Source organism: Pochonia chlamydosporia, chromosome 4, assembly GCF_001653235.2.
Source record: "Pochonia chlamydosporia 170 chromosome 4, whole genome shotgun sequence".
NCBI classification, from domain to species: Eukaryota; Fungi; Ascomycota; class Sordariomycetes; order Hypocreales; family Clavicipitaceae; genus Pochonia; species Pochonia chlamydosporia.
In genome coordinates, this window is record NC_035793.1 from 3,411,658 (window position 1) to 3,424,202 (window position 12,545).

General features: G+C 48.8%; 3 protein-coding genes across 3 annotated transcripts; 2 read left to right on the forward strand and 1 right to left on the reverse strand.

Moving 5' to 3' along the window:
* Window positions 1-271: 271 nt before the first annotated feature.
* VFPPC_08433 (WD repeat-containing protein) lies at window positions 272-3,570 on the forward strand (the record flags this gene model as incomplete). The annotated part of the gene is made up of 2 exons (XM_018287148.1): window positions 272-292; window positions 355-3,570. The coding sequence occupies 2 exons, from the start codon at window positions 272-274 to the stop codon at window positions 3,568-3,570; spliced, it is 3,237 nt and encodes a 1,078-aa protein (XP_018144033.1).
* A 3,235-nt stretch (window positions 3,571-6,805) lies between these two features.
* VFPPC_08435 (hypothetical protein) lies at window positions 6,806-7,057 on the reverse strand (the record flags this gene model as incomplete). The annotated part of the gene is made up of 1 exon (XM_018287150.1): window positions 6,806-7,057. One exon carries the CDS (start codon window positions 7,055-7,057, stop codon window positions 6,806-6,808), a length of 252 nt encoding a protein of 83 aa, XP_018144035.1.
* A 2,243-nt stretch (window positions 7,058-9,300) lies between these two features.
* VFPPC_08437 (het domain-containing protein) lies at window positions 9,301-11,175 on the forward strand (the record flags this gene model as incomplete). Its single annotated transcript, XM_018287151.1, has 1 exon — window positions 9,301-11,175. The coding sequence occupies one exon, from the start codon at window positions 9,301-9,303 to the stop codon at window positions 11,173-11,175; it is 1,875 nt and encodes a 624-aa protein (XP_018144036.1).
* Between the last annotated feature and the right edge of the window lie 1,370 nt (window positions 11,176-12,545).

Here is a 12,545-nt window from a genome sequence, read left to right on the forward strand (position 1 = left end):
TTGTCTGTAGAAGTCCTATCTTAAATCGGGTGTTTCACAGCACGTCCAACTCCTGAAGTAACGCCAAGTATACCTAAGTAGCAACTTGCAATACCAACCAAACTTTATGGATCCATGAAAATTTTGGCCCACCACCTCACTCCGCCAGGTCAAACACCGTCCTATAACGAACTCCTCATTGATATGCCGCTGTCCTGTGCCCCAAAGTGAATTATCTCAAATTTACTCATATAAACTCCTCATGGCGCTCTCATGAAGGTTATTCGCAACAATGGCTCAGACGCCTGACACCGTACTATCCCCTCCATGTCCCTCATCCACAACCCACAAATCATCAATCTAACCTAGATATAGGCTAAGAGATCAATCAAGCTCACGAGAGAACTTGCTCAAGTGCCCATTACGTCTGTAGCGTTCTACACTACACCAACTGGCAGACGATACATCTTGGCTGGCGAAGATGGCGACCTTGTCATATATGACTGTGCTGCCAGTGGCACTAAACCACCCATCTTTCGGATATCTGTGTTTGAAGACCAGCCTGTGCACGGCATCCGGGTTCATAAGGATGAAACCACTTCCAGCAGCAGAATCCTCATATGGGGAGCATCATACTTGGCTCTCCTGGACGGCAACCCTCTCAATAAGGCACAACAGCCCGTGATTCTGGCAACCACAACAGCTCTAGATTGGATCTACGACGCAGCCATATCACCATGGGATTCATCACTCGCCGCTTTGGCCACCGCTCACAATGAAGTCATCCCAATGACATACGACTCTGCCACTCGCACCTTATCTCTCGGTGCTGTAATCTCACCATCCAGACCAATGCTCTACGCGTCCCATCTGCGATGGACATCACCAACTTGTGTCCTCGTCGCAGCGGGAACCGTATTCGGCGACGTCATAGTCTGGAAATATCACCCAAACGTCTCCTCCCACACAACCCTCTATGTACTCCGCGGTCACGAGGGATCCATCTACGGAGTCGACATTTCTCCAGAGTTGACACGAAACGGCATGCCGGTGCGCCTCCTCGCAAGCTGTAGTGATGATCGGACCATACGAGTATGGGACATCAGTGAACACGAGGGACCTCACGAATCTACGCTTAACGGGGCCGTGGAAACGGGCTTCAAAGCAGCAGAGCGGTATGACGAGGTGCAGACTACTTCTGACGGAGAAGTTGTTCCCGTAGCGGTAGCAATGGGCCATGCCTCTCGCATCTGGGGTGTGAAATTCGCAGTCGAAGAGGGACATGGTCTCGACGAGAAACTCCCTCTATATTCCTTCGGAGAAGACGCCACTACACAACGATGGGAATTGTCTCTCGGTGCAGACACGCCATTGTCGGGTGTTATTTCGCACCGACACACGTATCCGCTACACAATGGGAAGCATCTCTGGGCACGAGCGCTGGACGTACGACGTGGGAGAATTGGCATTGCTACCGGCGGCGGAGACAGCAAGATCAGTTTCATTGAAGAAGAGGAGGGTGACTCGGAAGCCGGCACCAAGGTATTGACGATAGATGTGCCTGATCTGTTGCACTCGTTGTCGAATTCCGCTGGTGCTCGTGAGATGATTAGTCGGTATGACTTTATCCTCGATGACAATCTACTTGCCATTACGAACTTGGGGAACGTATTCCTCGGCACATTGTCACAGCATAAATGGGAAGAAGTCCCTGTAGGTGAGGACATCGCCGCAGACTTGAAATTATGCTACGCCCTACGGAAAGTAGGTCGCGATGCGGCCGTGATAGGAACCACCAACGGCAAGGTCTTCCTCTTTCAGAACCGGCAAATCAAGCTCGTGGGGGATGTGGCAGGCAGAGTCACAGATGTCAACGTACTCTCCTGTACGTCCAACATCGAACTACTGGTTCATCTACACGGGTCTCCATCATCGCGGTACTTGACCCTCTCGCCGACAGGAGACCTCCTCTACGAGCAGGCAATTACAAACCTCGACGCCAGATTCGTTGCCATATCTGCCACAAGACTAGACGAACTACTCATCATGGGCTCCAGACACGGCTGGATATCCGTCCTCTCACTCAAAGACAAAAAATGGCAGCCCCTTCTAGATATAGCATCCCGATCCCGCGACGCAATCACCTGCATCGTTCCCCTGCCACCAACACAAAACCCACACTCAAAGTCATACATCCTAGCCACAAGCCGCGACGGCAAATACAGAATCTACGAAGTCCATCGGACCCCCAGCCTCACACTCACCCTCCTCCACGAGACGAGTCTCCCCTTCGGCCCCATGATAGAAGGCGCATGGTTCACAACATCCCCCAAACCACAACTCCTCCTCTACGGCTTCCGAAGCAAAGACTTCGTTATCTGGAACGAGTCCACGAGAGAGGAACTCGCCACCGTAGATTGCGGCGGCGCCCACCGCACATTTCGCCTCAGTCACGACCTGTCGAAACCCGAACGATACAGATTCGCATACACCCGTACATCCAAGCTGTGCATCTACTCGCAGGCTCGTGTGCCGTACCGCACAGTCAGATCCGGCACGCACGGCCGTGAGATTCGAGCATTGAGCGCTAATAAGCGGTATGTTGCGTCGGGAGCTGAAGACACGTCGATTAGGATATGGGAGTATGTTGCTGGGGATGGGCCGCAGATGCGGTACTTGGCGTGTATGAAGGCACATGTAACGGGGATCCAGAAACTACATTGGTTTGAGGATGATTATCTGTTTAGCAGTGCTGGGAATGAGGAGTTTTTTGTGTGGCGAGTTCGGACTTTGGATTCTGCGTATGCTGGTCTGGCGGTTGTGTGTGAGGGCGTGTTTACGGATAAGAGTCCGATAGGAGACTTGCGCATCATGGATTTTGATGTGTCTAGGAGGGTTGAGGGGGGGAAGGTCGTCATATCCTTGGCTTTTTCTAATTCGATGGTCAAGACGTATGATTTTGGGGATGACGGGAGTTTCACGTTAATCTCCAGCGGGCTCTACACCGGCGCTTGCATCACGCAGCTGAGACATCTCTCCCATGAGGATGGACAACTTTGGATAATGACGGCTTCAACAGATGGACATGTTTGTCTGTGGGATACGATAATGGAGGGCTCTGGAGTCGGAAGCTTTACACTACGGGCTGCCGCTCAAGTACATCAGAGCACAATTAAGAGCCTCGACATGGTCAGAGTCGGCGACGATATCCAAATATTGACAGGAGGCGACGATAATGGTATTGGGTACACGGAAATTACGGAGGTCAAGGATGAATCCGGTAGCACAGGGTACAAGTTTGCGTCTCGTGGAATTGTTCGAAGAGCTCACGCCGCAGCAATCAATGGTGTTGCCTTGTTACTACAGGATCACGCTGACCACAACGGCGACATCCTTGGTGTAAGCGTCAGTAACGATCAGCGCATCAAGGTGTGGCAAATCGCGAAGAACAATCCCCGAAGAGTCGCGCTGCTGAGTTCCATGAACAGTGGTGTAGCTGATCCCGGTGACATCGCGGTCGTTTGTCAAGGGGGTTCGCGTCAGGTGATCCTGGGCGGTGTTGGACTTGAGGCATGGAGTGTATCGAAATGAACTGCTTCAATGAGACAATTGAAGATACGGAATACAAGTTACGGTGTACGCAGCAAGGATTGAATGCGCAATACTGTTGCGACCATTGCGACCACTGATCGACTTTGCGATTCCAGTGCCACCTCCCTTGCACCACGTATGTGGGGGAAGTTAAATGGATTTCTGCGACAGACGCCAAGTCTCGAACAAAAGGCTGCCAGCTCAAGTACAAAGCTGTCGCTTGTTCTTGAGACATATGTCTTGGGTCCGTCGAGGGGCTGGCAATGGGCCATTCCGGAGCCTCTGTATGACGAGAATAGGCGAGAGCGACGGCTAGATGATTCGACGTCATGGGCGAAATGAGCCAAGTGCAAAGTGGCACAGGTTTGAAAAGATAGTGACGATAAGGTGGGAGAGGTTCTGAGGCACGCAGTATGATAACATGGCTCGATTTTGAAATTGCCATAGCGTTGAATGATGACAGTTCCGCGTTTGGAGGCAATATTTGGGTGGGTTCGGTTGCCCGGAACAAGGCTTGGCTGTCGTAATACGGGCTGCCATCCGAGGTGGCTGAATTAGTGTATTAGTTGGGCCAAAACGAGGCTCCGCCGAGATGATAGCAACAAAAGTCACAAACTTTTGAATGAATTGAGGTCAGCGACGAAGCATGCAATATGACGCTCTGTAAGGGTGAAGTTGAGCTTGTGCGGGGATGATCAAGATGCAGCATGCATTGAAGAGACAGACCGTGGGAGTAGGAGCACCAGAAAGTACCAGACTCGCATAAGACGGGAAGGAACCATGCATCCAGTCCTCATGCTGAAGGAGCAAGCCTGCCGAGGAATGACACCAAACCAGACCAGAGGCCAGAGGCCAGAGACCAGAGGCCAGAGACCAGAGACCAGAGACCAGACATGTTCAGGACAGGCAGAATTGAAACGTGGTAGGGCTGTTTCTTCAACAATGCGTCCATTTTATTGGTGAGCTGACTTGTCTGCCCACCAGACCCAAAAGCCACATCGACAGCAGGTGCTTGACAACCCCTGCTCCTGGCCCGCTCCTGCCCCGTCTTGCGTGCCTGGCCCCAACCAGCCGATCACAGGGGCACGCAGGGGCAGAGCAGCATTCCGAGCCTCTCGTCAATCCTTCTTGCAACTCTGCATCAAACGATTTTGAGTTTCAAGCCTCGGCCACACTCAAACAATTCTACTCGTATTGGCGTCCCCATCTGTCAGAAGCCTCACGACACCAGAACTCGTCATAATTCCAACATGTCTGGGACGCACCAATTCAACGATCCACCTGCCAGCCAGGCCTGCAAAAGATTTGAACCATTGTCCTGGACTGCTCGTCAGCTTTCTGTATTTCGGCCATCACCCGCACCCCTCCACAATTCGAACATCGACTTTGGGTAGGAGGCTTGGCGGTTTGGCAGTGTCGCCCAGACCCTGTCTTCTGGTCGCTTCGTGGAACGCAAAATTCCAGTCGTTCAAGCTCGTTGCTACCCATGGGCGTCATAGTCCATTCGCTGATGTCGCTCAACTGCCTTTCGGATTCGTCGTCGAGGTGCTAGCTCTTGTCCATGTGCACAAAATTCGATCCACTGCCCGTTCCTGTGGCCCCCTGTCTCTGATCCGAGACGATCTCTCACTGCATGTGGCTGCATTCAATGGCTACACGACTAATGTGGTGTGCCTTCTCTCTACTCGTATATATGCTTTCCAAGGTCCGGCCATAAGTACCATCCGAACCCTCCTGGATCATGGTTCATGGTTCCTGGCAGTCACCCCGCAAGTTGTCTACGAGATCGACCCTCACTCTTTCCTCACTTTCGCCTCAGCTGCAGTCCTCCCTGGTTTTGGCTATACGCTCCGTCTTCTGTCACTTCCAACTGCCGTTTTCAAATCCTGGTACTTTCAGCTCTTCTTATTGCCGCTCGATCTTCTTTTTTTACGCCGCCGGCCGGAATATCTGCTTTCGAAACACTGGAAGATTCGAACCCATTTCATTACATGTCATCTTTCTTTACATCTTGGCAATCATGCAGCTTTTATCCGTTCTCGCAGCTGCGGTGGTGTTCTCGCCTGCAATGGTTGCAATTGCAGCCCCCGTTGGTCCCTCAGGTCCATGCCCAGACGTACGCAGCAGATAATTCTTGCCCTTTCTTTATTTCGTCCTCTTTCTAACCGGACTTCCTACTAACTTGCCTATAGATGAAAGTTGACGCAATACTCAACGGCAGAATGGACCCTTCGGAATGCTGTTCATATGGAAAGTGCAAGGGCGACGTGGTCGTCTCCGTCGGGGAATAAACCATCTCTCTCTCTGCCCTCTCGAGGACACAGACGCGACTCTCTATATCTCTTTTAGTTTCACAGCATTCATCGGCGTTTGGTATACATCTTTTCGCTTCTAACACCAGCTATGCAGCGCAAGCAGGAGCTCGGTTGTCTTTAGCCACACAAAACAACACGGGACAGAAAGGCATTCCGTCCGTTTGCTTTCTGTCTTCTTGTAGGGCATACTGGGATAGGCATTGGCGCAGAAAATTTGTGCAATTTTACGACTGTTATGAATAAGGTGTAAAGATACAACGGATTGGCTCAACAGAGGTTTCTGGGACATCGGCAGGCAGAGTGATGCTTGGAGACTGTGACACACTCACAGTGAATCGGCCGATACATTAGGTATACCCAAGAACTTTTTTCGACATGGCGAAGGGACAATAAAATAAAATCATAAATAAAACTCTGACATGTCCTGACCACTTGTGATACCAGCAGAGTTTTGTTAGCAAACTTGGAACCCGCCATCAAGCCCACCATCTCTCCACTCCTCACAGACCAACGTCGGAGCCATTTTGCGAACGGAGCACAATCCCTGTGCAGGATGCGTAGTTCGTTGCACTAGGAAGCGAAGAAGGAATAGCGCTCGCAGTAATGGACGGCAAGCACAAAACATGAGGTCATTGTTGTTTGGCAGATTGTGCATTAGCGATGTGGTACGGGTTTACTGTCCGCAGCGATTGTAGTCGAGCCGAGGACGAAGAAACCGAATCTAAGAACAGACCACATCTATTCGATTTGAAGGACCAAGCTAGCATCATAGTGGCATGTGTACAAGACTACTCCGTACTTCATGGGATATTGAGGAGTTGCAGAAATTCGCCGCCAAAATGCATTGCATGACGAGCAATGACCCCTGGCGCGACCCAAAGAGCCGACCTTCTCATAAACTGTAACAAGTTTTGCGTTTTCTACTGAGTGTTCACGGCTAAAGTTCCCCAGATTCTGGCTCTGACGATCAATGGCGTTTCGTGGCGTCGCCTTGGCTTGCTCTGTGTCTCAGATCCCTTCTTGCCAAGAACAGACAGTGTTTCCTTCTCTGCATCGCTTTCCCACATTGTACTGAGTTCCGTTTCAGTGTGATGTGTTATCCAGAATGTCGTACAAGGCTGTGCCGACAAGGTGATGTGGATGGCCCTCGGCGCGGTGAATTTCACATGCATTGTGTTTTGTGTGCTGCTGTCAACTTTTGGCACCAGTCGGCTTTGGGAATTGGCCGTGCTGACGGCTCGTTGGAAATGGCGCGAGATGAGAACATGAAGTTAGTAAGATTCCTTGTCTTGTGTAGTCTTTATTATCTCTTTGCATAGATTGCTTTACATTTTATTACGACTGATCTATATGGACTTGGGGAGAGTTATTTAAGATGTATGTTGTGGTTGTAATACTGTACCCCTGATTGGGCTCTCGGCCGATCTTTACCGGCGGCGTAATCTGGGGTTTATTCTGGGTTTGTTGTCTTGGCGCTAACTGCCAATCTTAAGGTGAAGTTTTAGCGACAACTCGACGTTGCTTTGGTACTATTAAAGTATAAAACCTCGTATTACTATTAATATTTGGGCTATTACAATCTGCGTTGTTGTTGGAGTGCCGACGCGAAGGCTCAGCGATAGTGTAGCTCCCTGCAACAATTAGCAACCCAAACTGAGCCCGATGCCTTACGCTCGTTATCAGAACAGCCGTTCAGATAGTCATACTGCTGGTCTTCCTGCAATTGCCGCCGCTCCCAATACCGATCTTCTTTATCCACTCCGAATCAGCCACTATTACACCCCTAACAATATATTCTCTACTTACCATTTATGATGTCCTTCTAACCCCGGTGTTTAATAATAGATGAAGCGGGGATTCTATGAAGGCCAAGGTACGCACCATCGATGTGTTGCTGGGCCTTCTCTGGGATATGCAGTTAGAGCCTTTATACCAGTTCTGCTAATCTGAAAACAGTAGCACCGACCAACAGTTCTGTATCGATAGCATACAGTGTCCAGTTCCCACGAGGAGATGACATTGAGGGGTCGCGCCAGGGCTCCTTCAGTCCCCAATTTTCTGCATGTTCCAGGTCAGAGAAGAGGCTAATGAAAGGGAGAGGGCTACGGTAGCTCCATGTGAACTGTTTAATGTCGTCCTGCTTGAATTCATTTTGATCACTTTCTTCGTATTTCTTGATTAAATCCCCGGCTACAAAACCATCACCAGGATTATAGGCAGTCCTACTTCCGGGATAGTCCACCCGATGCAGCTCCCAAGGTAAGTCGTTATTTGGGACTCGATACGCCTCCATCGTGGATGCTGATGGGTTGTAGCCGATTCAATGTAGCTGATTCAATGGTGAAGATAATGGTTAAGTAAAAGGTAATTTGGTTTCGCGAGCACCGTAATTTCTCGGGTGACTTCTCTCTTCAATGGTACCTACTACAGTGATTGGGCTTGGAAACGTTTGGGCAGCAATGCGCAACAGAATGGGCGTGAGAGTCAGTGTCTGACTACGAAAGCGATACCGGATAAATGCCGCAGCGATGTCAATTTATAAAGCACGGAATGGACTTCCATTTTTTTTCTCCCATGTCAAATACTAATCTATGTGCTGGAAAACCCACGAGCTGAGTCTATGGTCTAGTCCGGGTATGGACTCTCCATTAGCTTCAATGTTGTCATTTTGCGCCGATGGGATGCCGCAGGACGTAAAATAAGATAAACAAACAAAAACAAAATCTATCCATTGATCCCAGTACTTCTATACTTATATTGATAGACAGGTCTTAAAATTGATTCTTTATATTTGTACTATTTCGTCGTTCGTTTTGCGCTGTTTCAGAATCTTCAAGCGATATATCTGTGGTGAAAACTCGCCGCCGTCGTGTTGAGGGCACATGCAGTTCCCAAACCGCGTTACCGAAATCCTACTCCAAGTTTCAAGCACCACGAGACCCCTGCGCCACCCCGCAGAGGCGCTAAGGTCTCCCAGTGAATACATACCTAGTATGTAAGGAATTGTCTGGTTGCCTAATAGGCTCCGCCTGCTTGGTCCAAAGGATAAAATTTACCCCGCACCTGAGCCTTGTATGCTACGCATTAGTGGTTACAGCTCTAGCGCCTACGTATGAGCATCGCAGCTATTATTATCATAATTGGGGACGGTGTCATATGGCATAACAGTCGGATCAATCTCAGATCGATCAGAGAATATCTGACAACCTCCAGATTGTCATTTACCCACCGAATTCGATTTTTCGAAGGCCTCACAATACTGATATCCGAACCTCGTCTCTGGACACTTTGCCCTCTGGCCACGACACTAAGAGATTGCCTTCCCCCTTGTCGGCCAACTTACCGTATCGCTCCCAGCGCCTCTGATTATTAGGCAGCGACAGTTACAAATATGTGGCTCATCAATGTAGAGACCATGCAGTTGGAAGAGTTTTGGGGAACGGCAGCTCCAAAATATGCGATTTTATCTCATAAATGGGTAGATGGTGAGGAGGTATCCTTCCAAGATATGGCCCGGGGCACTGTGGAAAGCAAACCAGGCTATCAAAAGATCCAAAAGATGTGCCATCTTGCGAAAGACATCAATCTCGGATATGCTTGGGTCGACACATGTTGTATCGACAAAAATAGCAGCGCAGAATTGTCGGAATCGATTAATTCTATGTTCCGTTGGTATCAAGAGTCTGCTATATGCTGTGTCTACCTCCACGACCTTGAGAAAGCCGAACAAGTTAACATTGACATATCGCAGTGCATATGGTTCACTCGGGGTTGGACACTTCAAGAGCTTATTGCGCCAGACAAAGTCTTTTTCTACAATGCTTCCTGGGAGAGAATCGGTAGTAGGATGTCACTCAAGACTGAGATATCGAACATCACTGGAATTGACGAAAGAGTCCTAATGCGTCTAACAGACGAGCCCTTGGAACTTTCGCAATTCTCTGTTGCCCAGAGAATGTCCTGGGCCTCTGCTCGCCACACCACAAAGCCGGAGGATATAGCATATTGCCTCTTAGGCTTATTCGAGGTCAATATGCCGTTATTGTACGGAGAAGGGACTGATTCTTTTCTCAGACTGCAAGAGGCAATCTTGGAGAAATCTCAGGATTTAAGTGTTTTGGCCTGGAAGCCTGTAGATAATGTGCAAACCTGTCGTGGGGCTTTCGCACGGTCACCAGCAGAGTTCGCGTGGTGTCGTACTATATTTCCCCTAAGTGACATCAAGGAGGCCGATGACTTTGCTTTGACTGGTAACGGCCTGCAAATTACTACTCGTCTCCTGGAGCATCATCAACATGGCACGAAGAAGAGAGCTAGTGAATTACCATACTCTCAGCTCGTCTTGCAATTAAATTGTGCCAGCTGGGAGGGTGGCCTTGTAGGATTACTTTTGAAGAAGGTTGGCGAGCGAGCTTATGTTCGAGATGTCACCTCAGACGGCGGGATAAGGCTCGACAACACGTTGGACACGGAGATATCCAAAAACTGTTTAATCCAGCAAAGAATTAACATTCCCCGGAACGTCTCCAATTTGGAAAGCCTCCGATATAACAGGTTAAGGGTGTTCGGTACATACTTCCATATTGCGGACGATCTTAAAGTTATTCAAGCAATACCGCCAGAAAGATGGGATCCCTGCATGAACGCCTTCACCTCTACCATGGCTTGTGCGATTGTGGCATTGGTTCTAAGGCCGAAAAAGGCGGAGGACTCTACTGAAGATTTCGTTGTGATCATTACCGGTACTGGTATGCCATTCACAGTACTGTCTCAAAGTATCGAGGAGGCCGACTTTTTTTGGAAGAATATTTACATCCTGCTCCGTCGCCACCCGAAGGCCAGCTACATTCTGGAACATGCGTCCAGTCTTCATGAAGGAGACATTCAACAAAATCTAAAACACCGGGCATTGGAAATGACTCCATTCAATCCAAATCAACGGAATTCAGCCGCATTTATTTTGCCTGGGCATTGGGGAAATGTTCCCCTCACGGGTAGCGTTCAGCATCCTTTCGGCGAAATCTACTTGGCGCGAGGCCAACGTGACATTCCGGAACTAAATTTGGGAGAGGAAGTAAGAGTAGATTGCGTTGCAATCTCACTCCCAGGAACGGACCAGGCAAGCGACGGAAACGAAGTAGAAGAGACAGGTGGGCTTCAAAGTCCGAACTCATTGCCCGATCTTTGTGAATTCAGTTTAGAAGACAAATGGCGGAGGCTCTGGGAGGCTGCTCCAGTGCACTTGAATCTAGAGGACCTAGAGAAACACCCATCGGACTTGATTGGTTGATGTCTGTGCATCAGAGATCGGTGTTGGTTGGGCAGGTTGAATTTGAAAGAGAACCGCAAGAAACTGGTTGGCATGGGAATGAGGCACATGATAGTAATGAGAGCCTGGCAGCGTGTACCTGCCCGCATGGAGTTACACTAACAATCGGGGAAATAAGAATATACTGCAGAATATGAAATCATCTAGTAGGTCAAACGCATCTGCTTCTACTCTCCGAATTGTAAACTTAAATCTATGTTAGTGTGCTAAAATCTCATGGACGACCTACTTATTGAATGAGAGAGCGTAGGAGATGAGAAAACGATGCCATGATTATGTGAGCGTGGTGCTCATTATCTGCAACTGTCGAAAGAGCCAGTAACTAAATATAGAAATCTTGAAACAGAAGACTCTTACGCGTGTGAGATTTCAGGTACGCCGGGGAATTTTGCTGGTGTGATCTTCGCTCGTGTGTTCACTGTAGAAACGTAGATCGCAGTTCATGCAAATCGACCACCTCACGTTTGAAACGTTCCTCACGATCTGCTTTCGAAACAATATGGCTTGAGCTGAGAGGTGATACGCTTGTTTCACGCTACATGTATATCCTGAGTTACTTTTTAGAACAATGTTAACAAACCATTAGAATGATGTTAGTAGATCTCAGTACACCATTTTGATGCCTATGTGAGATCTTGGATCTTCTTTCAAGATGATGCCGTTGCCTTCCTAGCAAGTTGCTTGCAAATATTCTGCAAGTATCAGGCTTGGGTCTCTGGGTGTGTACTCGTCGTCTTTCCATGTCACACGGATGTACTGTTGATGAACATGGTTTACACTAAGCTGCTACTACTATGACACTGACAACTGCAGATTGAACATTGCATGTACATACAAGAGTTTGTAAACTGTGATTATAAGCATCGCATATATATCATCTCCGTTTGTCCAGTTCTTGGAAAGTCACACGCCGAGGAGCAACTCTTGGTAAGGCATCCTTGTAATGTGTCTATTCCCAAAGAATGTCGAACGAACAACTCGAGATGTAAGCTACATACATTCCTTGGACAGGCCGCCCCCCAATGGATAGATATGTATCGTGGCGGGTAGACATCATGGAGACGCGCCATGTCAAACAGCTCACTGCGATGTTGGTTTCGTGCAATGTGAGTGCACGCGGTACTGACTATACACTCCTTCGAATTTCAACTGCCGAGTCAGTACTCTATCGATGGCAACTCTAAGAACTCTTTAGCAGCATTAAATGTTACGGGTGATAATCTTCAAGGAAAGTCATAACCGCTCCTGTAAGATTGCAAGTCGGTCAACGCGGCATAAAATCCGTTACCATGAAGACCCTTCGCATCATATGACCGATTGTTGACTTTAAG